At 43.1% G+C, this 27570-nt stretch overlaps 2 protein-coding genes across 4 annotated transcripts in view; one reads left to right on the top strand and one right to left on the bottom strand.

Annotated features, from left to right (window-relative positions):
• LOC121577000 (early endosome antigen 1) overlaps positions 1 to 27570 on the top strand; it is a 69900-nt gene that overhangs the window by 39529 nt on the left and 2801 nt on the right. Inside the window, exons 13-29 of one of the 2 annotated variants that reach the window (XM_041890674.2) lie at positions 321 to 440; positions 784 to 987; positions 2231 to 2431; positions 2632 to 2745; positions 3631 to 3786; positions 3946 to 4085; positions 5675 to 6005; positions 6341 to 6442; positions 6631 to 6825; positions 6903 to 7085; positions 7439 to 7624; positions 8563 to 8694; positions 9192 to 9377; positions 11261 to 11499; positions 11869 to 11989; positions 12603 to 12701; positions 13177 to 13300. In XM_041890674.2, coding sequence (XP_041746608.2) covers positions 321 to 440; positions 784 to 987; positions 2231 to 2431; positions 2632 to 2745; positions 3631 to 3786; positions 3946 to 4085; positions 5675 to 6005; positions 6341 to 6442; positions 6631 to 6825; positions 6903 to 7085; positions 7439 to 7624; positions 8563 to 8694; positions 9192 to 9377; positions 11261 to 11499; positions 11869 to 11989; positions 12603 to 12701; positions 13177 to 13299 — 2832 coding nt within the window. In that variant the 3' untranslated portion in view covers position 13300. Of the gene's footprint in view, positions 1 to 320; positions 441 to 783; positions 988 to 2230; positions 2432 to 2631; positions 2746 to 3630; positions 3787 to 3945; positions 4086 to 5674; positions 6006 to 6340; positions 6443 to 6630; positions 6826 to 6902; positions 7086 to 7438; positions 7625 to 8562; positions 8695 to 9191; positions 9378 to 11260; positions 11500 to 11868; positions 11990 to 12602; positions 12702 to 13176; positions 13301 to 27570 lie in introns of those variants that run through there. The other variant, XM_041890675.2, reaches the window with a different exon arrangement.
• LOC121577001 (pleckstrin homology domain-containing family G member 7) overlaps positions 21200 to 27570 on the bottom strand; it is a 37373-nt gene continuing 31002 nt past the window's right edge. The window contains exon 17 of one of the 2 annotated variants that reach the window (XM_041890677.2): positions 21200 to 21891. In XM_041890677.2, the coding sequence (XP_041746611.1) occupies positions 21778 to 21891 (114 nt within the window). In that variant the 3' untranslated portion in view covers positions 21200 to 21777. The remainder of the gene's footprint in view (positions 21892 to 27570) is intronic. The other variant, XM_041890676.2, reaches the window with a different exon arrangement.

Raw genomic sequence — 27570 nt, 5'->3', positions numbered from 1 at the left:
AATGTCTTCAATCTGCATGCAGAGACATAAAAATGGTATCCACAAGTTCATCGGAGTAGATAAAGGGCCTCATTGCCAAAATCCTGAAGTGTCCCTTTAAGTCCATGTTCCCTGATGGGTGGACCAGCTGTGATATCGACCATGTATTTTTATGGGAGCAGTAGAGTTGAACAGAGACCGATACTGTTATATGTTGCACAAGGTCCTTTATAGATTGGCCTGCCTAGTAGAATTGTCTCTCTATAGGTGGGGGTTCGGAATGAGGCCATAAACAGAGGTACTGTATTGGGGTTGACCTCTGTATGTGTGTCCTGCTGTAGTTGAAGGAGAACAGCAGTAAGACGTTGGACCTGCAGCACCAGCTGGAGAAAGCTAAGCAGCAACACCAGGAGCTCCAGGGCCTGCTGCAGAACACCAACACCAAGCTGCGAGAGGCACAGGTACTACCGGACATGTCAACGTAGCAGTTAAAGAAAAGTATTTTGTCAGTACAACTCACCTCTTTCACTGTGTGTGTATAGTAGAACCTATGTGAAGTGATGCTCAGCACCAGAAAACCCACCACACATTAGTACAAGGTCGTATTTACTAGGGCACACCTTAGCAAAACAGAAAACAACATTTGTTATTGGACAAGACCATGTCGTCCCACCCCGTTTCAGTCCATTTCTTTTCCTGTCTGATGTCTAATGAACAGGACCCAGGACTTCTGCTTAGAAAGTGCTTCAGACAGCACGTTTGTTTGACTCTTTTCCCTCTGCCGCTTTGTCCCTGTCATGTTAGAATGACCTGGAGCAGGTGCTGCGTCAGATTGGGGACAAGGACCAGAAGATCCAGAACCTGGATGCCCTGCTGCAGAAGAGCAAGGACAGTGTGAGCCAGCTGGAGGCCGAGAGGGAGGACCTGGTGGCCAAAATCCAGGCTGGGGAGGGAGAGGCGGCCGTGCTCAACCAGCTACAGGAGAAGAACCACACACTACAGACGCAGGTAGGGCTGGGCGGTAAACCGTATTTTACTATATACGGTATTGATGCACGGACCGGTTTGGATATTTACTTTACCTTACATAACGGTATTACAATGTTTGGTTTGTTAAATGTAATATACATGTAAAAACTGAGTGATAAAAAGGGTGGCAATCGTCCGTTCTTACCGCCAGTAAAAAACGAACAGTTGAACTGCTAATTTGCTAGCAAGAGCTTTTTCTCATGAATAGGGCCTGTGAGGCAGCACTAGTGCCGAATGTGCGCACATGCACTTTTTTTTGCCATGAATCTTGCCTGTGAGGCAGTTCTGGTGCCAAAAGCACCCTAGAAATCGGCACAATGCCCCTTGTGGCGAAAGTAAGAACTGACATTGAATCTATTGAAAATACTTTGTCAAAGAGAAGAATAATTATTCTGATAAAGGAAAAGTGACTTTTTTTTTTTTTTTTTTTACAAAATAGAGGCATACAAACACAAAACAAGTGTGGTACAGTGTGGAAATGATAACAAATTAGTGAAGGAATGCAGAAATTGATGAAAATGCTGAAAATTATTTTGGGTTGTAGTTTGAACAATCTAAAACAATCAGAAAAGAGAAGGCCCCATTTAAAACCACTTAGAATGTATTTGTTGCCAACCTAGGGTAATGCACTACTCATGAAGCATATTTAGAACTTGTATTATTCAAAAACATAAAATAACGTAATTCCGTAAAATTTTTTAAAAATATTGGGATTATATCGCCCAGCCCTAGACGCAGGTAGGAGCAAGACCACACACACGTGCATGCACATACAGACGTATACAAACACATAATACAGAGGGCACACGTAGTGCGGTACAATGATCCGTAGATGTGTGTTATTCAATTAATGTGCATAGGTGTAAATTCATCCAGTGTAGATACGTATAGATTGCATTTGGATTACTGTTGCAGTGCTTTTATGGGTTGGTAATTGGATTTGTTCCGACATTTCTTAATATTTACTTTTTGGATTCTGTGTGTATTTTTTTGTATTGCAAGGTGTTACTGCACTGTTGGAGCTAGAAACACAAGCATTTCACTGCACCTGCGATAACATCTGCAAATCTGTGTATGCAACCAATAAACTTTGATTTGCTTTGATGTAGTTCAAAGAACACTACTGACGTGATACAATGTACCACAGTAAAAACATACAGTAGCCTAATCATTGTCTGAAAAACAACTCATTGTCTCTCTCTTTCTGTTTTGGGAGCTATAGGTCACACACCTGACAGACAAACTGAAGAACCAATCGGAGAGCCACAAGCAGGCCCAGGACAACCTCCACAAGCAGTTGCAGGAGCAGAAGACCCTCCTGCGGGCGGCACAGGACCAAGCCCAGGCTGTGGAGACCTCTCTAAAGGAACTGAACGCCCAGCTGACCGAAAGCAGGGAGAAGGTGGCCCAACTGGACACACAGGTAGGGTGAATGGACTTATGGCTGGATAAATATTCTACCTCCCCCTTTACCCTTGACTGGAGAGAGGGACATACAAATAGGAGCACAGGCAGATTGTGGCCGAGCTGGGGGTCGAACCCCCGTCGCCAGACGGGCATGTGAAGAGTGTTAACCACTCAACCAGATTCCAGCACTGAAAAGTTGTCTTGTTGTTTCCCCAGTTGAAGGCTAAGACAGAGATGCTGCTGTCGGCCGAGGCAGCCAAGGCAGCCCAGAGAGTAGACCTGGAGAACCACCTGGAGACGGCCCAGCATGCACTGCAGGACAAGCAGCAGGTCAGCCATAGTTTCTATTTCTGTTCTATGTCTGAGGTCAGCTCACTCATAGTACTGCAGGCTAAGATGGATGACGTCAGCAGAATAGGCTCATACTAGATGAAAATCTGATCTACCAGAATACTCCTTCAATGGAGACCCGTCTCTTGACATAATATCACTGATTGATTTCTTTTCTCAAATGAACCTGAGTCTGTGAGACAATGTGTCCTAGCTGAGGGCTAGGCCCCATTCCAATTCTTTAAAAGTGCATCCTTCCGGGGGCTTCACGAGTGGCGCAGTGATCTAAGGCACTGCATCGCAGTGCTTGAGGCGTCACTGCAGACCTGGGTTCGATCCCGGGCTATGTCGCAGCCGGCCACGACCGGGAGACCCATGAGGCGGCGCACAATTGGCCCAGCTTCGCCCAGGTTAGGGGAGGGTTTGGTCGGCCGGGATGTCCTTGTCCCATCGCGCTCTAGCGACTCCTGTGGAGGGCTGGGCACATGCACACTGACACAGTTGTACAGTGTTTTCTCCGACACATTGGTGCGGCTGGCTTCCGGGTTAAGCAGTGTGTCAAGAAGCAGTGCGGCTTGGCAGGGTCGTGTTTCGGAGGACGCATGGCTCTCAACCATCGCCTCTCCCGAGTCCGTACGGGAGTTGCAGCGATGGGACAAGACTGTAACTACCAGTTGGATACCACGAAATTGGGGAGGAAAAGGGCATCTTTCCTTCCTTGAAGTAATCACTGATTAGACAGGACAGGGGAAAGTAATGTGGTGGAGCCCTTGTGTTCTCTTGTCCAATCATGTCTAGTCAATGATTACTTCAAGGAAAGAAGGATGCACTTTTAGAGAATTTGAATGGGGCCTTAGTAACACCTCATCTCTCCTGTCCTTATAGGAGCTGAGTAAGAGCCAGGCGTGTGGGGAGGAGCAGGGCCGGAGGCTGCAGGAGAGACAGGAGCAGTGTGGCCAGCTGGAGGCCAGTCTGAAAGAGGTCAAAGACAAACTACTGATCTCAGAACAGCGCGTAGAGCAGCTGGAGGTGCGGGCCAAGGTAAGTTAAATGCACGCATTCACACACACAAGATTTGTGTTTATTACGATATGAAGGGGGTTTAGAGCATACACACATCTTGCTATCAGGGTTGCAGTAGACAGTCACTGTGAGGTCACTGAAATGGCTGTGTGTGTGTGTTCTCTGTGCCTGTGACAGAAAGCGGAGGCGGAGGGGGTGGAGCTGCGTGCTGCCAGGGAGCAGGCCCAGCAGGAAGTGCAGAAGCTCCAGAAGCAGGGGTCAGAAGTCAAGGGAAAGCTGAAGGAGCTGTGTTGCCAATTGGAGACTGAGAAGGCTGGGTGAGAACTTACTGCAGCTTCTTTATGCTGTCACAGTCAGCTTACCATGCCAATGGACACGACAGGGTCAAAGTTCAACATACAGTGCATTCGGAAAGAATTCAGACCCCTTGATTCTTCCCACATTTTGTTACGTTACAGCCTTATTCTAAACTGGATTTTTTTTTAAATGCTCATCTATCTACACGCAATGACAAAGCGAAAACAGGTTTTTAGAAATGTTAGCTAATTTAATAAAAAATAAAAAATAAACCTTATTTACATAAGTATTCAGACCCTTTGCTATGAGACTCGAAATTGAGCTCAGGTGCATCCTGTTTCAATTGATCATCCTTGAGATGTTTCTACAACTTGATTGGAGTCCACCTGTAGTCAATTCAATTGATTGGACATGATTTGGAAAGGCACACACCTGTAGGTAGGTGACCAAGAACCCAATGGTCACTCTGACAGAGCTCCAGAATTCCTCTGTGGAGATGGGAGAACCTTCCAGAAGGAAAACCATCTCTGCAGCACTCCACCAATCAGGCCTTAATGGTAGAGTTGCCAGACGGAAGCCACTCCTCAGTAAAGGGCACATGACAGCACACTTGGAGTTTGCCAAAAGTCACCTAAAGGACTCTGACCATGAGAAACAAGATTTTCTGGTCTGATGAAATCAAGATTGAACTCTTTGGCCTGAATGCCAAGCGTCACGTCTGGAGGAAACCTTGCACCATCCCTACGGTGAAGCATGGGGGTGGCAGCATCATGCTGTGGGGATGTTTTTCAGCGGCAGGGACTGGGAGTCTAGTCAGGATCAAGGGAAAGATGAACGGAGCAAAGTACAGAGAGATCCTTGATGAAAACCTGCTCAGGACCTGAGACTGGGGTGACGGTTCACCTTCCAACAAGACAACAACCCTAAGCACACAACCAAGACAAGGTAGGAGTCGTTTTGGGACAAGTCTCTGAATGTCCTTGAGTGGCACAGCCAGAGCCTGGACTTGAACCTGATCAAACATGTCTGGAGAGACCTGAAAATAGCTGTGCAGCAACGCTCCTCATCCAACCTGACAGAGCTTGAGAGGATCTGCAGAGAAGAATGGGAGAAACTCCCCTAATACAGGTGTGCCAAGCTTGTAGCGTCATACCCAAGAAGACTCATGGCTGTAATCGCTGCCAATGGTGCTTCAACAAAGTACTGAGTAAAGGTTCTGAATACTTATGTAAATGTAATATTTCAGTTTTCTTTTTTCATACATTTGCTAACATTTCTAAAAACCTGTTTTTGCTTTGTCATTATGGGGTGTTGTGTGTAGATTGATGAGGGAAAAAAACAATTTAATCAATTTTAGAATAAGGCTGTAAGGTAACAAAATGTGGAAAAAGTCAAGGGGTCTGACTACTTTTCGAATGCACTGTATCATCTCCCTACGACAGGGAAAATGACTGTTGCAGCAACCGTCTACAGACAGTCCACCTGAGAATAAATTAAATGTGTTTCTGGCCATCGACTATAAACCAAGCTTATTTCCTTGTTGTTAGTCATTGATCCACATCCAGTACTCTTTGTGACCGGTCTCTGCATCTTTCAATGGTTCTTTCAGGGCTGTTGCGTTACAGGAGGAGCTGAAGAGAAAAACCTCCTCCCTGAGTGACACGCGACAGCAGCTGGAGCAATGTGAGCAGGAGAAGACCTCCCTCCAGGCCAACTTGGAAAAGCTAGCCCAGGAGGGGCAGGCGCAGCAGGCAGAGCTGGACAGGAAAGCCCAGGGCTTGGCCAGGGAGCTCCAGAAGGCCCAGCAGGAGAAGGAGGCCCAGGGGAAGGAGCTGTTGGTGGTCAAGGATGGCCTGGCTAAGGCCTCCAAAGCCATCAAGGACAGCCAGAGCCAGCTGGACAAGGAGAGGAAGAGCAGCAAGGCAGTTATGGAGGAGAGGGTGGGTTTAATGTGTTGTGGCGTGGTTGACCTCCATGTGGAAGGCACAGACAGCAACGTGAAGGAGTCAGGAAGCTCCTTGGGCCCATATTCATAAAGTGTTACAGTGGGAATGCTAATATACTGTAGGATCAGTTTTGCCTTTTAGATCATAATGAATAAGATTACATTGACGGGTGGACCGGATCCTGGATCCGCACTCCTACTCTTTATGTATAGGGGCCCTGTTCTTCTAGAATTGTATTTGTCAGTGTTATCACCAGAAGTCTCTTAGACTCTAGGTCAAATCCAACATAAATATATCTGTGTTAATATGAAAATGTTTTCTTGTTTTAGGAGAAGTCCCATGAGAAGGCCAGACAGGATCTGCTGAAGGCCACAGAGGCCACCACCAAGGAGATGGCAGAGGTCAAAGGGCAGTTGGACAAGATCATAGAGGTAAGCAACCCATAGACATGAATACATGGTCCCATTCATTAGGCAGCAAATGGAAGAAAACTGACTGACAACACTCATCTTCGTTTTAGTTGCAAAATGTTTTGCTATGGTGTGCCCTAATGAACACGACCCAGATACCAATTGTCCATGCCCTCACAATGGGTTCTATTTTGTGTCTGCCTTTGTAGGCAGAAAAAGGGCTGAAGATGCAGCTGACAGCATTAACAGAGCAGCACACCAAGACCCAGGAGGCCCTGAAAGAGAAGGATAAGGGGGTGCAGCAGCTGCAGGCACAGCTGAAGACAGCCCAGGGGTCCTTCAGCCAGGAAAAGAAGAAGCTGGAGAGCCAAGTGACCGAGCTGCAAGGAGCACATGCCAAGAAGGTAAGATGACATACATACACACACACACACTTAATTCTATGTATCTCCATGTTTTGGACTAAATGTGTGTGTTCCAGGCTGAGGAGGAGGGTCGTCTGAGGGAGCAGGTGTCAGGCCTCGGCCAGGATTTGAGCTCTGAGAGGACCAGGACCACTGAGCTGCAGAAGGTTCTAGAGCAGTGTCAAGAAGGCCTGGCCAAGCTGCAGTCTGACTACTACGGCAAGGAGTCAGAGTTGTCATCTCTCAGACAGGACCTCAAGGTGGGTGGGAGACCATGCAGGCATAGAAATAGAATTACTAGAACGGGCATCCACATTCAATTATATTTCAATGGATGGAGGTCAGGGTCAGTGGGAGTTAAACAGGAAGAATCATTGTGTGAGAAGAAGAATCGTTGTGTGAGAGGAGAATATATGTGAGAAGACAAAGGTAGTTAAGAGGAATCAATGGAGATACCAGAGACCGTGTCAGACCGCATGTACATATTGATCATCATCTGACACAAGTGTCTGCCTAACGGTCTACCAGGACAAGTGTGTAACCCGTGCCTGTTTGCTGTGTGTATGAACCGTGTACTGTATATGACCCATGCCTGTGTGTACTCTCTGTTCAGGCGTCTGAGGAGAGGCTGACCCTGTTCCAGGAGGAGTTGGCTGCTAACCGGACCCAGCTGACTGGTCTAGAGGGGCAGGTCCAGGAGGTAAAGGCTGCCAGGGCCTCCCTGGAGCAGGAGCTGGCTAAACGGGATCAGAGGCTTGGCCAGCAGGAGACAGCCCTCAAAGAGTTGCAGAAACAACAGGTTGATTGATTGATTTTATTTGCACACAGTACATACAGACCCAGGGTCCTGTTCAAAAGCAACTGAGTTCCCTGTCCATATAATCATATTCGTTATGAGAGCCAGGAGGGAAGACTTATTGTCTCACTCGGGGGTATCCCATTTTGTTTTGTGTAATGAATCTCTTGCTATAATTGTTGAACATCTAATTCCAACCCATAGTCAGACCTAGGGTTGCAAAGCTACCGGTAATTTACCAAGTTACTGAAATCTTCAGTCATTTTGGTCATTAACAGAAACTACGTCAATCTATCATAATTTTGGTAATTTATACTTTTTAAAAGTTATTCATATATAGTATTCATTTTTATATCTGTGACCATATTGTCCATGAGTTTCTAGTGGATAGACCATATGGTTCAAGAGAAAACAGCCTAATCAATGAAAAAAGCATCTAATCAACAATTACCATATTTTCAATTACCTCTGTAACTTGACACCAGTTTGACACCAAGACATTGACAACAAATACATATTGACAAATAAGTGTGTAAAAAATAATATAAAGGATATCTCATGCTTAAACCCTCATTAAACACCAATGGTATTCTCTAAATTGATGGATTATACTGTATATAAGATCATGTTTTACAGCTTTGTCATTCCATTTTTTATTTTAAAATCATCTTATTTAATTATTTCAGATATTTTACATGTGGTAAGGCCAAAAGATGATTAGACACCTGTGATAATCTGAAGTACCCAAAAGGGCCACTAGATGTCTTGTGACAGATTACACAAAATCCTTGAAAGATACCAAAATTCTGGTAGTTTACTGGTAAACTTAGAAACTTTTCAGTAATATTCCCTCCCTTTGCAATCCTAGTCAGAGCGTCGTGTTTTGGGGACTTTGATCAATCTCTGACGCCATCTCTTACCCCCTCCCCTCCCCCACCTAGGGTGTGACCCAGGAGGAGCTGCAGAAGGAGAGGGGCAGAGCGGAGGAGCTGAGCCAGACTAAGGCTGTCCTGGAGAAGGACACGATAAGACTGGGCTCTGAGCTGAAGTCACTCAGGGAGAGGAGTGACAAGGTGAGGCCCTCCTTAGGCTGATGCATTTATTAATCCCCTATTTTGATTCACGAGTGGTCCTCGATCTAGGATCATTGAACAGGTCACAGGGATAGTCACTCCATTGAGTGGAAGGGGGAGGGGTTGATTCTGAATTGAGCCAACTGAATCCCATATCAGCCCCTATCCTCTAGGTACTCCTGTAGATCTGAGATTATTGGATAGGTATAAGCAAAATAGCCACAATTCCATCTGACCTCTGAGGACAAGATGGAACTGCTATCATATTGCTTACACCAGTGGTTCCCAACCAGGGGTACTTGGCCTATCCATAGCGGGTACTCATGAGACCATAGGTCTACTGGTAAAATGCACATCAGTGGGTACTTCAGGGGTACTCCTGGCAGAGCAAAATTCAGTTGTTGGTACAGTAACGAAAAAAGATTTTGAACCTCTGGCTTACACCTATCCATTTCCCCCCCTCGTCATCCCCCTCTTCTTCACCCCTCTCCCCCCAGGAGTTGAGGGAGCTGCGGGAATCCAAGCAACTGTTGATCCAGCAGAAGCTGGAGACGCAGGGCCGGGTGGAGGAGGTGCAGGCAGCCCTGGAGCAGGAGAAGACCCAGCACCAGGCCACCAGAGACAGTGTTACCCAGAAAGAGGAGAAGCTACGGGCAGAGACCCAGGAGGTCCAGGCCCAGCTGGTACGCTTAGTCGTTCACCTACCCAATAATGCTCCAGATGGCATCAACACTTAAAGGAGCTACAGTGCAGTCGGAAAGTATTCAGACACCTTAAATAGTTTTTCCCCCTCATCAATCTACACACAATACCCCATAATGACAAAGCAAAAACAGGTTTTTAGAAATGTTTGCAATTTTTTAATTAAATGAAATATCACATTTACATAAGTATTCAGACCCTTTACTCAGTACTTTTTGGAAGCGATTATAGCCTCTAGTCTTCTTGGGTATGACGCTACAAGCTTGGCACACCTGTATTTGGGGAGTTTCTCCCATTCTTCTCTGCAGATCCTCTCAAGCTCTGTCAGGTTGGATGGGGAGCGTTGCTACACAGCTATTTTCAGGTCTCTCCAGAGATGTTCGATCGGGTTCAAGTCTGGGCTCTGGCTGGGCCACTCAAGGACATTCAGAGACTTGTCCCGAAGCCACTCCTGCGTTGTCTTGGCTGTGTGCTTATGGTCGTTGTCCTGTTGGAAGGTGAACCTTCGCCCCAGTCTCAGGTCCTGAGCGCTCTGGAGCAGGTTTTCATCAAGGATCTCTGTACTTTGATCCGTTCATCTTTCCCTCAATCCTGACTAGTCTCCCAGTCCCTGCCGCTGAAAAACATCCCCACAGCATGATGCTGCCACCACCATGCTTCACCGTAGGGATGGTGCCAGGTTTCCTCCAGACATGACGCTTGTCATTTTAGGCCAAAGAGTTAAATCTTGGTTTCATCAGACCAGAGAATCTTGTTTCTCATGGTCTGAGAGTCCTTTAGGTGCCTTTTGCCAAACTCCAAGCGGGCTGTCATGTGCCTTTTTAATGAGGGGTAGTTTTCGTCTGGCCACTCTACCAATAATGGCCTGATTGGTGGAGTGCTACAGAGATGGTTGTCCTTCTGGAAGGTTCTCCCATCTCCACAGAGGAACTCTGGAGCTCTGTTAGTGACCATCGGGTTCTTGGTCACCTCCCTGACCAAGGCCTTTCTCCTCAGATTGCTAAGTTTGGCCGGGCGGCCAGCTCTAGGAAGAGTCTTGGTGGTTCCAAACTTCTTCAATTTAACCATGATGGAGGCCACTGTGTTCTTGGGGACCTTCAATGCTCCAGAAATTTTTTGGTACCCTTCCCCAGATCTGTGCCTCGACACAACCCTGTCTCGGAGCTCTACGGACAATTCCTTCGACCTCATGGCTTGGATTTTGCTCTGACATGCACTGTCTACTGTGGGACCTTATGTAGACAGCTGGGTGCCTTTCCAGATCATGTCCAATCAATTGAATTTACCACAGGTGGACTCCAATCAAGTTGTAGAAACATCTCAAGGATGATCAATGGAAACAGGATGCACCTGAGCTCAATTTCGAGTCTCATAGCAAAGGGTCTGAATACTTACGTTTAATAAGGTATTTCTGTTTTCAAAAATGTCTAAACCTGTTTTTGCTTTGTCATTATGGGGTATTGTGTGTAGATTGATGAGCAAAACATTTAATTGAATCCATTTTAGAATAAGGCTGTAATGTAACAAAATTTGGAAAAAGTGAAGGGGTCTGAATACTTTCCGAATGCACTGAGATGTTTGGCATTTTAATGCTATTTGCTGGTGGAAATGTATCATATGTACAGTAGCTCTCTTAACAGAAAACACACACACAAAAGCACCTAGTGCTTTTACATGCTGTGTTTTGTAGACAAGCAATGTTTTTGTCACTTGCTGTGTTTCACTGTGTGGTGGTGTCTTTTAGGGATCGTCACTCAGATGTGTTGTAGACCTCCTGTAGGTGTGGCTTTTCTCTTCTAAACTTCTAAATACCCTGTTATCTTTCCCTCTCCCCCTTCTTCCTCCCCCCGCCCCGCCTCCCCAGGCGTCAGAGCGTAATGCTCGGGAGGGGCAGGCGAAGCGGGGAGAGGAGGCGGAGGCGCGGCTGGGCCTACAGGTGACGGCGCTCAACGAGAACGTGGCCACGCTGAAGAGGGAGTGGCAGGGGAGCCAGCGGCACTGCGTCGAGCTGGAGAAGCAGACCGACGAACTGCGGGGCGAGATCGCCGTGCTGGAGGCCACTGTGCAGAACAACCAGGACGAGAGGCGTGTGCTGCTGGAGAGGTGAGAGAGAGGAGTGGGTGTGAAGTTGTCTCCAGAATTACCATGTGACGTGTTTATACCAGAAACTACCTTATAGCAAAAATCGCCTAGATCTACCCTAGTGGGTGTCTTCGAAACAAAAGGGCAGGTTGGCTGTTAGCCTATCCAGCAAGGTGTCAAAGCTAACTGATTACCGGTAGTTTGACTGCTAGAATTTGTGCCCGTTATAACCGCCCTGTAATGCAGCAGAAGTTGCTTTGGAGGTGATTAGTGCTTTGATTTGTATTTTTTCCCCCTTTAACTCTCTCTCTCCCTCTTTCCTCTTTTTCTCTCCTCCTATTGTAGCTTTTAGCCTTCAACCATTTTGACTGTGTTATGGCTGTGTTTCAGGTGTGTGAATGGTGAGGGGGAGATGGAGAAACTGCAGGCCAAGGTAGTGGAGATGAGGAGGAAACTGGATGATACGACAGCCGCCATGCAAGAGCTGGGCAGAGAGAACCAGTCACTACAGGTAACAATACACGATACATAACACTATGTTAGACACATGTATTATGACGTCAGCTGCAACATTCTATATAATAATATAATAATAATAATATGCCATTTAGCAGACGCTTTTATCCAAAGCGACTTACAGTCATGCGTGCATACATATTTTTCTTTTGTGTATGGGTGGTCCCGGGGATCGAACCCACTACCTTGGCGTTACAAGCGCCGTGCTCTACCAGCTGAGCTGTAGCTGAACTAGACAATAAAACACACACACATACACCAGTCTACATGTATTAGGACTTCAGATGCATCGTTCTATATGACCTGTAGCTGAACTCAGTCATTATTAAGTACAATACAGAGTCCACATCCATGGAGCCCGACAGTCCGACGACCCATTATTACATAATTGTATTAATCTCATTTAATAGGCTGCTATCGAGTCGTGGACTTACTGTATGTCACAATAGACCGCGCCGCTCTGCAGCTTCGAACACTGTAGGATGCGTTCGATTAATAGTTTGTCAATAGAGCTGTGTGTGTTGGAGTGTGCATGCGTGTTAGTGGAGCTGGTTTTCATGCTGTGTGTATGCATGTGCTCTAACCCCTCTCCTTGTCCCTGTCTGTAGATAAAGCAGTCACAGTCTCTGACCAGGAAGTGGGCGGAGGACCACGAGGTACAGAACTGCATGGACTGTGGGAAGGGCTTCTCTCTCGCCATTAGGAAGGTGAGTTGTATTACACGTCGGTCTGTTCATCTGGGTTGTGTTCATTAGGGCAAATATTTTGCAACAACAAATGAATTTTTCTTATTGGACAAGTCCAGGTAGTCCCTCCCTGTTTCAGTCGGTTTTATTTTGTTTGCTGCCTCACGAACACGACCATGGTAAACGTTGGAGGAGCCACAAAGGAGTTAACTAACAAAAACTTTTAGTTTTTTTCTAAACTGCTGTGCAGAGCCGTGGTTGAATGATAACGCTCCCGACACGTGCCATGTACAAATCTCCCCACCAGAGAGCAGTGTTCAATCCACCTGTCCACCCTTCCCACTATTTCTCCCAGTTGCCTGTAACCCATTTTGATTTCCAAACTCTCTCTCAAAGTGAAAATACCCTAAAAATACATATAGAACAAAAGAGTAGTCAGCATAACCTAACTGCCCATCCTGCTAACTGACTCTCTCTCTACTCCCCCCCCGCGCAGCACCACTGCAGACACTGTGGCAACATCTTCTGTGCAGAGTGCTCCGCCAAGAACGCCCTCATACCCTCCTCCAAGAAGCCTGTGCGGGTTTGTGAGACATGCTTCGAGGATCTCCAGGGCTGACCCCCCCATTCCTGAGCTATGGGACTGAATGGGATGGAATCGGGCGCATCTGTATAGTGCCTTTGCCGCTCCTGACCTGAAGTCGACCATGTCAGTCGGTCGGACAGAGTATGGTAATGGGGAGAGCTCAACAGCACCATCCATTACTCCACACATCTACAGTGGCTTGCGAAAGTATTCACACCCCTTGGCATTTTTCCTATTTTGTTGCCTTACAACCTGGAATTAAAATTGGATTTTGGGAGGGGTTTGTATCATTTCATTTACACAACATGCCTACCACTTTGACGATGCAACATATTTTTTATTGTGAAACAAGAAATAACACAAAAACTTGAGTGTGCATAACTATTCACCCCCCCAAAGTCAATACTTTGTAGAGCCACCTTTTGCAGCAATTACAGCTGCAAGTCTCTTGGGGTATGTCTCTATAAGCTTGGCACATCTAGCCATTGGGATTTTTGCCCATTCTTCAAGGCAAAACTGCTCCGTCTCCTTCAAGTTGGATGGGTTCCGCTGGTGTACAGCAATCTTTAAGTCATACCACAGATTCTCAATTGGATTGAGGTCTGGGCTTTGACTAGGCCATTCCAAGACATTTAAATGTTTCCCCTTAAACCACTCGAGTGTTGCTTTAGCAGTATGCTTAGGGTCATTGTCCTGCTGGAAGGTGAACCTCTGTCCCAGTCTCAAATCTCTGGAAGACTGAAACAGGTTTCCCTCAAAAATGTCCCTGTATTTAGCGCCATCCATCATTCCTTCAATTCTGACCAGTTTCCCAGTCCCTGCCGATGAAAAACATCTCCACAGTATGATGATGCTTCCACCACGCTTCACTGTGGGGATGGTGTTCTCGGGGTGATGAGAGGTGTTGGGTTTGCGCCAGACATAGCGTTTTCCTTGATGGCCAAAAAGCTCAATTTTAGTCTCATCTGACCAGAGTACCTTCTCCCATATGTTTGGGGAGTCTCCCACATGCTTATTTTTTTCTTCAAGCAATGGCTTTTTTCTGGCCACTCTTCTGTAAAGCCCAGCTCTGTGGAGTGTACGGCTTAAAGTGGTCCAATGACAGATACTCCAATCTCCGCTGTGGAGCTTTGCAGCTCCTTCAGGGTTATCTTTGGTCTCTTTGTTTTCTCTCTGATTAATGCCCTCCTTGCCTGGTCCGTGAGTTTTGGTGGGCGGCCCTCTCTTGGCAGGTTTGTTGTGGTGCCATATTCTTTCAATTTTTTTATAATGGATTTAATGGTGCTCTGTGGGATGTTCAAAGTTTCTGATATTTTTTTATAACCCAACCCTGATCTGTATTTCTCCACAACTTTGTCCCTGACCTGTTTGGAGAGCTCCTTGGTCTTCATGGTGCCGCTTGCTTGGTGGTGTCCCTTGCTTAGTGGTGTTGCAGACTCTTGGGCCTTTCAGAACAGGTGTGTGTGTGTATATATACTGGGATCATGTGACAGATCATGTGACACTTAGATTGCACACAGGTGGACTTTATTTAACTAATTATGTGACTTCTGAAGGTAATTGGTTGCACCAGATCTTATTTAGAGGCTTCATAGCAAAGGAGGCGAATACATATGCATGCACCACTAATTTATTTCATTTCACTTCACCAATTTGGACTATTTTGTGTATGAAATCCAAATAAAAATCAATTTAAATTACAGGTTGTAATGCAACAAAATAGGAAAAACGCCAAGGGGGATGAATACTTTTGCAAGGCACTGTACCTCGAACAGCGGCCATCAGTTGACTGTTAGTGTCTAGAAGGGTTGTGAAGGCAGGTGTAAGACGGGGGTTATACCGACGAAAGGATAAAGAGTTACCTTGAAAGGTAGAAAGCAGTGGTTCTGTTTTGTTTTAGAAGTATTTTGTTCACGACCCAAAGAATGTCTAACTGTCCTGAGATGGCATGATATGAAGCAAAATGGAAAGCATGGATTTTTTTATACCTTTATTTCATTTCAATTACTTTTTAAATTTAGCTGAAAGCTTTAAATTTTTGACTCGTAAGGTCATACATTTTATCATGAATTCAGACATGCATGATATACATCAGATTTTTTTTCAATGCTGCTCATCTTTGTACAAAACTGAATTACTTTTTTGTTTTGCACCGTTGTGATCTCTTGCAAACGACTACTTGTGTTGCTTCTTTTTCTCAGTGAATGTAGACATGATCGACCGTCCACGTGGTTGGTTGCATGTGCTGTTTCTGTCGCCTGTATCCCATTCAACATCATGGCCTGTATCCCATTCAACATCATGGCCTGTATCCCATTCAACATCATGGCCTGTATCCCATTCAACATCATGACTACTGCAGGAGCTGTGTGTGCTCTGCTTTGAAGCAATAACTGTCCACGTGTATGCGTGCACGTGTATATGTGGTGCTTTAGGAATGTGTGTGTGTGTGTGTGGCTGCAGTGTTGTCAGTTTGTATGTCTGCATGGTGGACTGTTTAAACCTTCTCTCTACGACACTTTTGTACATGTCAATGTTGATTTACACTAATTGCTAACTCTTTAAGACCTGTCAAACAGAACTGATAACACTTAAATAAATGTAATCCTCGTTCAAGTATTTTATTGTCTTGCTGACAAGCTCTTAATGGGTGATTCTCATGAAACTAGTTTTAAACATGTCTGTAGCAAATTCAGTTACGAAACCATAATGCATCTGCAAAAATCAACTATCATTCTGAAGACAAAAAGTCTTATTTTTAAATTCATTTTCACCCCAAATTCTCATTACCGAAATGCGTCCATATTAAATATCAGGTCATTTTATACAATAAAAAACTTAGTTGAGTAAAAGACTTGCTGTAAATCATAAATGTTGGTCCATAAATCATACAATTGTTATACTAGTTGAAGCTTACATTAAACTATAATATTTATTACGTAAAAACTGTCTGTCGGCATGTCTCATTACCGTATCATCTAGAGCAGGGTTTCCCTAGAACTACACAGCTGATTTTAAAATAATCAAAGCTTGATGATGAGTTGGTTATTTGAATCAGCTGTGTAGGGCTAGGGCAAAAATCCAAACGTGCACCCAGGTGGGGCCCCAGGACCGACTTTGGGAAACCCTGATCTAGAGAAGTAGTCTTTAGAAGAACACAAGTTAAAAAGCTAAAATTGGGAAAAATGCAGATATCATTACCTTGTAAACATTGAGGTATGAATGGGTAGATTGAGCTAAGGGTCTCTCATTACCGAAACATAAATGTCTCATTACCATGTCATTTTTAGGTCCGTTTCAGTAATGAGAACCTTAATTTCGATAATGATACTAAGCTAATGTATAGTCAATGGAAGTGCTGTGCTGGTAACTTTATTTCTTTACTAGGACCACTCCTTAAACCTGTTGAAAATAGTTTTTGTAAAACAGTTATTTGATTAAGTAGGTTTTGTCAAGATATATGGGGTGTATAAACCCTGTTTAACTTACTTTAAGCCACAATTAGCAGTTTGTTTCAGCAAAGAGCAACCCCACCACTTAAAGAAGAATATCCCCCATTTTGACATGTGTACCTGTTTTCACACTTACCTATACTGTGGTTGAATATCCCAAGACAGTTTTTAGTCCATATGTCACGTATTTAGATACTGTACTTTATAGGCATATTGTGTTATGCCATTTGCCCATAGGATCCCATTCAATCCAGAAATACTTCTAAAATATCTTACAACCACAAATATCCATGTCCTAATACACCAATATTACCTGTAAAGACCTTGGATAAATATTTCCCCCCTCCCCCCAAAAAGTCAGTTATGTTTAAGTCCAGTTTTGACATTTGAAAATACATGCATATAATTACAGTACTTATACTGAAATAAGTGGTATATTAGTCAATTACATTTAAGATGAGTGATTTTAGTATTATGCAAGTCATTTGGGATTAACAAATGACACACTTTGATGATTTGTTGGGTTACTGAAGCTCTGATAGAGATCAGTACAGGTTTAATGGCAATTATGCAACACTCATTACCGAAACATGCAGTCTAATCTCCGAAACCTGCTCATCATTACTGTAATGCACCAATATTTAGGAAATATTAGGACAAATTTATAAAATTTTGGCATAATCTGACAGTGACTTTTGTTCTTTATCCAAATATGTGAACATAAATAAAATATAATAAATGTATACACAAGTGATTATGACAAAAGATTCAAAGGTTGTGTTACGGTGATACGATTTTACGAAATACATTTTAATAATTACATTTAGTGTGTTTAACTCAGGCCTTTTCATTAGGGAAGCAATGTTAAAAAATATAATTGATTTGTTTATTACTTTTATGGACTTAAAAAAGTGTTGCGAGAATTATAAATTTTGCATTGGTAGTTGTAAAATACATTATCAAAAAACAAGAATAATTATGAAATAGATAAGTACAGATCCTAATCTCGGTGATTCAAGAGGAAATTTATTAAAAAATTACACTTGAGTTTTGTCACGTCAGTTTCATGAGAATGAACCTAAAAACAGTGCCTTCAGGAAGTATTCACACCCCTTGCCTTTTTCCACATTTTGTTGTTACAAGGTGGGATATAAAAAAATATATTTGTATTTTTTGTCAACGATCTACACAAAATTCTCTGTCAGTGTAAGAAAAATTCTAACATTTGTAAAAACAATTGTGAAAAATAAAACATATCTTGATTACATAAGTATTCAACCCCCTGAGTCAATAAATGTTAGAATCACCTTTGGCAGCGATTTACAGCTGTGAGTCTTTCTGGGTAAGTCTCTAATAGCTTTGCACACCTGGATTGTATAATATTTGCACATTGTTCTTTTTAAAATTCTTTAAGCTCTGTCAAGTTGGTTGTTGATCATTGCTAGACTGCCATTTTCAAGTCTTGCCATAGATTTCCAAGCCAATTTAAGTAAAAACTGTAAATAGGCCACACAGGAACATTCAATGGCGTCTTGGTAAACAACTCCAGTGTATATTTGGCCGTGTGTTTTAGGTTCTTGTCCTGCTGAAAGGTGAATTTGTCTCCCAGTGTCTGTTGGAAAGCAGACAACCAGGTTTTCCTCTAGGATTTCGCCTGTGCTTAGCGCTATTCCATTATATTTTTATCCAAAAAAATTCCCTAGTCCTTGCCGGAAACTAGCATACCCATAACATGATGCAGCCACCACCATGCTTGATAATAGGAAGTGTTACTCAGTGATGCGTTGTTTGATTTGCCCCAAACATAACGCTTTTTATTCAGTACATGAAGTTCATTTATTTGCTAAATTTTTTGCAGTTTTACTTTAGTTCCTTATTGCAAACAGGATGCATGTTTTGGGATATTTGTATTCTGTACAGGTTTCCTTCTTTTCACTCTGTCCTTTAGGTTAGTATTGTGGAGTAACTACAATGTTGTTGATTCATCCTATCACAGCCAGTAAACTCACCATTGGTCTCATGGTGAAATCCCTGAGCGGTTTCCTTCCTCTCTGGAAACTGAGTTAGGCCTGCATCTTTGTAGTTACTGGGTGTATTGATACACCATCCAAAGTGTAATTCATAACTTCACCATGCTCAACGGGATATACTTTTTTTTTTTTTATCCATCTACCAATAGGTGCCCTTCTTTGAGGTATTGGAAAAGCTCCCTGGTCTTTGTGGTTGGATCTGTGTTTGAAATTCACTGCTCGACTGAGGGACCTTACAGATAATTTTATGTGTGGGGTACAGAGATGATTTTTGAATGACTACCTCATGTTAAACACTTATTGTACACAGTGAAACATAATACACCATCATTTGAAAGTGGAATTGTGTGTAGGCCAGTGACACTCAGTTTAATACATTTTAAATTCAGGCTGTAACACAAAATGTAGAAAAAGTCAAGGGGCGTGAATACTTTCTGAAGGCACTGTACTGATTTGAACTGCTCCTGCACTGTCTGGTCAATCCACAGTCAATGATACAGGCTCTTAGTTTAAAGACTGCCATGTTATTGTGAGTGACTTGTTTGTGTGGCATGGTTAGCTGTCTGGCTTCTGGTTTGCTGTATGTCTAACTGTCCATCTAGCTCAGAGTTTCCCAAACTCGGTCCAGCCCCCCCCCCCGTGCACATTTTGGTTTCAAATAACCAACACAGAGTTTGGGGAAACCCTGATATAGCTGTCTGGGTGTGTCTGTCTGGCTAGCTAGCTGTGTCTATTTAGCTGGCTGTGTGTCTGTCTAGCTTTCTTTGAAGGACTGAACACCCTTTACTCTCTCTATGCCAGTCCTCCCTCTACTCTGGGTTCCAGAGAAGAAGGTCATTCTGAAACACGTGGCTTTGTACCAGGTCACTTTGATCAAGTAGACTCGTGTCGTTAGCATCCATCTCTGCATTGTTTTTGTTTTTTTTGTCTACCTCAGATTGGTACAGGCATATAAATAGCACTATGGTTAACCTGAAAGATTCTTCTTTCCCTGCTGCCCAGTCCCTACAGATCAAGTTCCCCAGCTTGATAGATGTATTTAATTTAAGTTGTCACTAAGGCCAAGAGATTGGAGGTCTAGGCTGCACCTCAACATATTCTGGGTTAAGAGCCGTCACAGGCACAGCCTCTCTGTGCCAAGTATCGCCCCACTAACTCCACCCTTACAGTTGAGCAGTGGTCACCAACCCTGGTCCTGGAGAGGGCTACAAGGTTAGTGCAGGCTTTTGTTCCAGCCCATCACTAACACCTCTGTTTCATAGCTACTGCTCATCAATACTTTAAGTTGAAACGGGTGTTTCAGTGCTCGGCTGGAGCAAAAACCTGCCCCCCTGTAACTCTGTCATAGGGTTTACCATCTTATTGTACGACATTGTCACTTACTAATACCAAGGCTATTGTAATTATCTTTGTAAAATGTTTAGTTTTTTTCTTCCATAAGAACATTTAAGGTTAACACTTGTATATAAAGAAACGTCGACAAATGTAATGTAAAAAAAAGTCCATTGTCTTACTGAATTCATTTTAGGGAATGGCACTACTACACAAATTAATCTGTGGTTTATTTCACGTGGATGTCGGCCGTCATCATGCATGATGTTACTATTGGCTTTATAGTTCATTCTTCTTCCTCCACTTTAGAGGATATCATGGCACCGTTCGTATACTTTAGAAATTAGTCTTTCCTGATTTCCTTCAGGTAAGCACAAATCTATAAGTGGATGGATAGATGAAAGGAAGGTTAACACTCACTTCCACCGATCTGTGACTTCAAGGAAGGAAGGATACATTTCTGGTGTATTGCAACAGGGCTCGTATGTAGTGGGTGTGCCTTAAGCCAAAGGTCGCGTTACCCTACTCAAACGTTGCGTGCCACGTCATCGACTGACAGATTTCTCTGACGTGGTTAGCTGATACGTAAAATATCTATCCAGGCGTTGTAAGATCTGGCATGCGTCAGCAACGCCTGGGCAGAGGACCAGCCCAAGGTCATGGGTGCGTTCCAAGGCTAAGGTGAGTCGACGCAACATCCAATGGTTGCGTTCCACGTCATCGACTGATAAATTGCTATAACAGATGTGTGTAGCTGATACTTAAAATACCTATCCAAGTGTTAGATCTGTCAGGCATCAGCGAAGTCTAAGCTCTGGAACGCGGTCCTTGTTTGTCAGGCTAATTGTCATGTTGACAGTCAGGAACCCTGTGTTCCCCTGGAGCACTGCCACCACACAGTTTGTCACTGACCGCCTGACCTTGAAGGAGGGATGTGTGTGTGATTAAAGAAAGAATAATATAAATTGACCAGATGTACCATTTGTTTGTTTTCAAATGTTCCATCATGAGTTAGACTAAATAAAACTAGGTGTTTCTATTTTCCTTGGTGGTCAGTGTCTGTTTTATACCAGTGTGTTAACTAGAGTATGATTTCTCACCCACTTGGATGATATTGACATGGGTCAGTTGTACTGTTCTGACTTGTGATGTATTGTTAGCCGCATACATTTATAATGTATTCTGAGCACCCATCAGCAACACAGGACAAAGTCAACACTTCTCATTTTCAACAATTTATTGTCATCTTATGGTAACACAATGCACTTTCAAAGCAAACCTGAATTTTAGAAATTATCCATCTAGTATTTTAAAATGGCTTAGGAGGAACCACAGTGCATGACACAGTAATAGTAGTCCTTGTTTTAGTCTAGGGCAGTGCTCACCAACCCTGGTACTGGAAAGATTCACCAAGAGTGCAGGTTTTCATTCCAGCCCAGCACCAACCAACACACCTGATTAAACTAATCAAAGGTATCGACAACGAGCTAGTTTAATCAAGTGCATTTGTGTTGGTCTGTACTTAGAACCAGCCTAGTTGTACTGGGCTGGCCTGGTTACACATCCACCACGTTTCTGGAACTCTGCTGGAAAGGACAATGTGAAAATAAAATATCATAGCCTATGGTTCAGGACCTATAGTGGGAGGCCCCAGAAGCAGTATTTGTGGTCCCCTGTTGTAGTGAACGTCAGATGTCTCAGATCTGGGAGGACTCTAGCCACAGTGAGGAGCTCTTCACCCGGGGAGGCTGCTGGGAATCCAGTCTCAGCAGTGTCGTCACAGCGCCCTCTATCTCTGAGATCCACACCCTCTGGAAACGCACACATTTGTATTGTGGTTGATATTGTTCCCCTTTCTACATCGTTTTGTTCTTTTTTAAATCATGTAAAGTGTGTTGTGACCTTTGAAATGCACTTGAAATTAAACTTGACACACAGAGGGTACCATGAGGATACTTGGCTCACTAACTCATGCCTAGGGTTGCAAAGCGACCAGAAATTTTGTTAATTAACAATGTCTATGGCAATTATCGTAACTTTGGTCATTATTCTTGAATAACAAAAAAAAAAAAGTATTAAATATATATCCTTTTTTTATCTGTGTCCATATTGTCCATCAGTTTCTAGTATATAGACCATATGGTTAAAGAGAAAATAGCCTATTTAATAAAAATTACATCTACAATGGGATTATTTTCTATTACCTCCAACTCAACCAACTATATACTTTTTTTTTACAACTGCCACGAGTTTGACAAATACACTACCAGTGAAAAGTTTGGACACCAACTCATTCAAGGGTTTTTCTTTATTTTTAATATTTTTTACATTGTAGAATAATAGTGAATACATCAAAACTATAAAATAACACATATGGAATCATGTAGTAACCAAAAAAGTGTTAAACAAATCAAAATATATTTTATATTTGATTTTCTTCAAATAGCCACCCTTTGCCATGATGACAGCTTTGCACACTCTTGGCATTCTCTCAACCAGCTTCATGAGGTAGTCACCTGGAATGCATTTCAATTAACAGGTGTGCCTTCTATGCTTTCCTTCTTAATGCGTTTGAGACAATCAGTTGTGTTGTGACAAGGTAGGGGGGGTATACAGACGATAGCCCTATTTGGTAAAAGACCAAGTCCATATTATGACAAGAACAGCTCAAATAAGCAACGAGAAACGAGTCCATCATTACTTTAAGACATGAAGGTCAGTCAATACAGAACATTTCAAGAACTTTCTTCAAGTGCAGTCGCAAAAACCGTCAAGCGCTATGATGAAACTGGCTCTCATGAGGACCGCCACAGGAATGGAAGACCCAGAGTTACCTCTGCTGCAGAGGATAAGTTCATTAGAGTTACCAGCCTCATAAATTGCAGCCCAAATAAATGCTTCACAGAGTTCAAGTCACAGACACATCTCAAGATCAACTGTTCAGAGGGAACTGTGTGAATCAGGCCTTCATGGTCGAATTGCTGCAAAGAAACCATTACTAAATGACACCAATAATAAGAAGAGACCTGCTTGGGCCAAGAAACACGAGCATGGACAGACAGGTGGAAATTTGTCCTTTTGTCTGGAGTGCAAATTGGAGATTTCTGGTTCCAACCGCCGTGTCTTTGTGAGATGCGGTGTGGGTGAACGGATGATCTCCGCATGTGTAGTTCCCACCATAAAGCATGGGGGAGGAGGTGTCATGGTGTGGGGGTGTTTTGCTGGTGACACTATCAGCGATTGATTTAGAATTCAAGGCACACTTAACCAGCATGGCTACCACAGCATTCTGCAGCGATACGCCATCCCATCTGGTTTGGGCTTAGTGGGACTCTCATTTGTTTTTCAACAGGACAATGACCCAACACACCTCCAGGCTGTGCAAGGGCTATTTGACCAAGAAGGAGAGTGATGGAGTGCTGCATCAGATGACCTGGCCTCCACAATCCCCCGACCTCAACCCAATTGAGATAGTTTGGGATGAGTCGGACGGCAGAGTGAAGGAAAAGCAGCCAACAAATGCTTAGCATATATGGGAACTCCTTCAAGACTGTTGGAAAAGCATTCCAGGTGAAGCTGGTTGAGAGAATGCCAAGAGTGTGCAAAGCTGTCATCAAGGCAAAGGGTGGCTATCTGAAGAATCTCAAATATAAAATATATTTTGATTTGTTTAACACTTTTTTGGATACTACATGATTCCATGTGTTATTTCATAGTTTTGATGTCTTCACTATTATTCTACAATGCAGAAAATAGTAAAAAATAAAGAAAAACCCTTGAATGAGTTGGTGTCCAAACTTTTGACTGGTACTCTACATATGGACTAATAAATTAAAGTGTAAAAAATATATAAATTATATTCCATGCCGAAACACTCATATTAAAACACAAATGGTATTCACTATGCCCCGATTCAGACCCGGGTTAAGCGCGCGTAAATGGAACGTTCCTTTTTATGCGCGTTCTGACCTTGAATTTAAGCATGAAAATAGCATGCTATTCAACCACTATTTGTTTGGGGTGGAGATCTAAGAAATGAAGGTGTGGCTGAGGTGCGTCTACTGATAAGCCATATTTTGACCTTGACTTAATTCCACCACCTTTATGCGCGAGGAAACCATGAATAAGGTTGAGCGAACCTGCCGGTTCTAAGTGGAAAAACCGTATCTTTGTTCCGATAAAAATAACAGCATTCTCCATGCACTGTAATTTATTAAATGGACAGGAGCTATTGATTAGAGATAGGTAAATGAGTAATCCGTTTGGAGAAGGGGATTGTAAATACACACAGCAATTGTTTTAGAAGATCTTTCCTTATTATCCCTGGAGACGAATGTGAAACCAGCCATATGAAACCAAACTGAAAATCATAACGTATTGCAGCCCCTTTCCACAGTGTAATAGGCTATAAATGCAGTGGGGAGAAAATAATTTAGTCAGCCACCAATTGTGCAAGTTCTCCCACTTAAAAAGATGAGAGGCCTGTAATTTTCATCATAGGTACACGTCAACTATGACAGACAAAATGAGGGAAAAAAATCCAGAAAATCACATTGTAGGATTTTTAATGAATTTATTTGCAATTTATGGTGGAAAATAAGTATTTGGTCAATAACAAAAGTTTCTCAATACTTTGTTATATACGCTTTGTTGGCAATGACACAGGTCAAACGTTTTCTGTAAGTCTTCACAAGGTTTTTACACACTGTTGCTGGTATTTTGGCCCATTCCTCCATGCAGATCTCCTCTAGAGCAGTGATGTTTTAGGGCTGTCGCTGGGCAACACGGACTTTCAACTCCCTCCAAAGATTTTCTATGGGGTTGAGATCTGGAGACTGGCTAGGCCACTCCAGGACCTTGAAATGCTTCTTACGAAGCCACTCCTTCGTTGCCCGGGCGGTGTGTTTGGGATCATTGTCATGCTGAAAGACCCAGCCACGTTTCATCTTCAATGCCCTTGCTGATGGAAGGAGGTTTTCACTCAAAATCTCACGATACATGGCCCCATTCATTCTTTCCTTTACACGGATCAGTCGTCCTGGTCCCTTTGCAGAAAAACAGCCCCAAAGCATGATGTTTCCACCCCCATGCTTCACAGTAGGTATGGTGTTCTTTGGATGCAACTCAGCATTCTTTGTCCTCCAAACACGACGAGTTGAGTTTTTACCAAAAAGTTATATTTTGGTTTCATCTGACCATATGACATTCTCCCAATCCTCTTCTGGATCATCCAAATGCACTCTAGCAAACTTCAGACGGGCCTGGACATGTACTGGCTTAAGCAGGGGGACACGTCTGGCACTGCAGGATTTGAGTCCCTGGCGGCGTAGTGTGTTACTGATGGTAGGCTTTGTTACCATCAGTAACACACTACGCTCTCTGCAGGTCATTCACTAGGTCCCCCCGTGTGGTTCTGGGATTTTTGCTCACCGTTCTTGTGATCATTTTGACCCCACGGGGTGAGATCTTGCGTGGAGCCCCAGATCGAGGGAGATTATCAGTGGTCTTGTACGTCTTCCATTTCCTAATAATTGCTCCCACAGTTGATTTCTTCAAACCAAGCTACTTACCTATTGCAGATTCAGTCTTCCCAGCCTGGTGCAGGTCTACAATTTTGTTTCTGGTGTCCTTTGACAGCTGGCCATAGTGGAGTTTGGAGTGTGACTGTTTGAGGTTGTGGACAGGTGTCTTTTATACTGATAACAAGTTCAAACAGGTGCCATTAATACAGGTAACGAGTGGAGGACAGAGGAGCCTCTTAAAGAAGAAGTTACAGGTCTGTGAGAGCCAGAAATATTGCTTGTTTGTAGGTGACCAAACACTTATTTTCCACCATAATTTGCAAATAAATTCATTAAAAATCCTACAATGTGATTTTCTGGAAAAAATTTTTCTCAATTTGTCTGTCATAGTTGACGTGTACCTATGATGAAAATTACAGGCCTCTCATCTTTTTAAGTGGGAGAACTTGCACAATTGGTGGCTGACTAAATACTTTTTTTCCCCACTGTAGCTGTGCCTTTATTCAGAATTGTAATTGTGTGTGTCCTCATAATTTGATGTATGCCTTTAGAATGTTTTAATTATAGCCTATGTCCATGCATTTTTCCGTTTTATTTCACAATTTGTATCATGTTAAATATTTGCCAGTATCGGGAGGCACCGTCAGTAACACCCACATACATTTATAACTGTCACTTTAGTGTTCGTTTTCTTCTATTTGTAACTTACATTTCACATCATTCCATTCCGTTTACCTTTCTTTCCTCTGTCACGTCCGTGTAAGTTGTTCCTGAGGGTCACTAGCATTAGTGGATCTTATTAGGCTAACGTTGTGAAATAATTTGGGACATGTGGCCTATTTGAATCATTATGGTACTCAGACCACACGTAGCAGGTTAAACCTGGAGCCTGGCGGATGGTTCATGACGACTGGACCGTTGTCATACAGTTCCATGATTAGTGAGAATTAAGGTAGATTTATAGGACTTGTTCAACCCCTATTGTACACTTTCATCCACTTTCCAAAATTTCATGGATTGAACTTGAATATGACAACTTTCAGGATGAATCAAACCACTATTTTTAATTCATCAATATATTTAGTGCGTTAAGGCTCTAAACCTGCTTTTTTTTAATGATTCATATATACTTTCCTAACCCCAAAATGTGCCTACATAATCTACAAGATCAGAGTTTTTACATCTACCAGTTGGTGTTGAAACGGAGATGAATATGCATATATTTAGATGGCTTTCTTCATCCATACACAAAAAAAAATGTATGCACGCATGACTGTAAGTCGCTTTGGATAAAAGCGTCTGCTAAATGGCATATTATATTATTATTATATTATATTATATTTTTATTTTGTATTTTTATTTAACTAGGCAAGTCAATTAAGAACAAAATTATGGCTTACCAAGAGGCAAAAGGCCTCCTGCTGGGACGGGGGCTGGGATTAAAAATAAAAATATAGGACAAAAACACACATCACGACAAGAGAGACACCACAACACTCCATACAACAACAAAGCATGGCAGCAACACAACATGACAACATGGCATTAGCACAACATGTTAGCACCACAAACATGGTCCAAACATTGTTAGGCACAGACAACAGCACAAAGGGCAAAAAGGTTGAGACAACAATACATCACGTGAAGCAGCCACAAGTGTTAGTAAGCGTGTCCATGATTGAGTCCGAATGTAGAGATGGAGATAAAACTGTCCAGTTTGAGTGTTTTTTTGCAGCTCACTCCAGTCGCTAGCTGCAGCGAACTGATCCCTATTTTCTGAACCTGTTCTCTCTATGTATTCTAGTCTGTCAACAATATTCAAATAAAAAGGTACACCATTAAGATAAATTTACTGACAACCCTATTGAATGAACACTCCAGGAGAAAATCTGATGCCAGCAAGTGGGAGGGTTTACAACAGTTTAATTACATTTAATCAGAGTGTGCAAGGGAACCACGCCTGCAAAG

The sequence above is a fragment of the Coregonus clupeaformis genome, chromosome 11 (assembly GCF_020615455.1).
Source record: "Coregonus clupeaformis isolate EN_2021a chromosome 11, ASM2061545v1, whole genome shotgun sequence".
Classification (NCBI taxonomy): Eukaryota; Metazoa; Chordata; class Actinopteri; order Salmoniformes; family Salmonidae; genus Coregonus; species Coregonus clupeaformis.
Note: the sequence above shows the minus strand (reverse complement) of the source record. Positions and strands in the feature narration are given on the sequence as shown.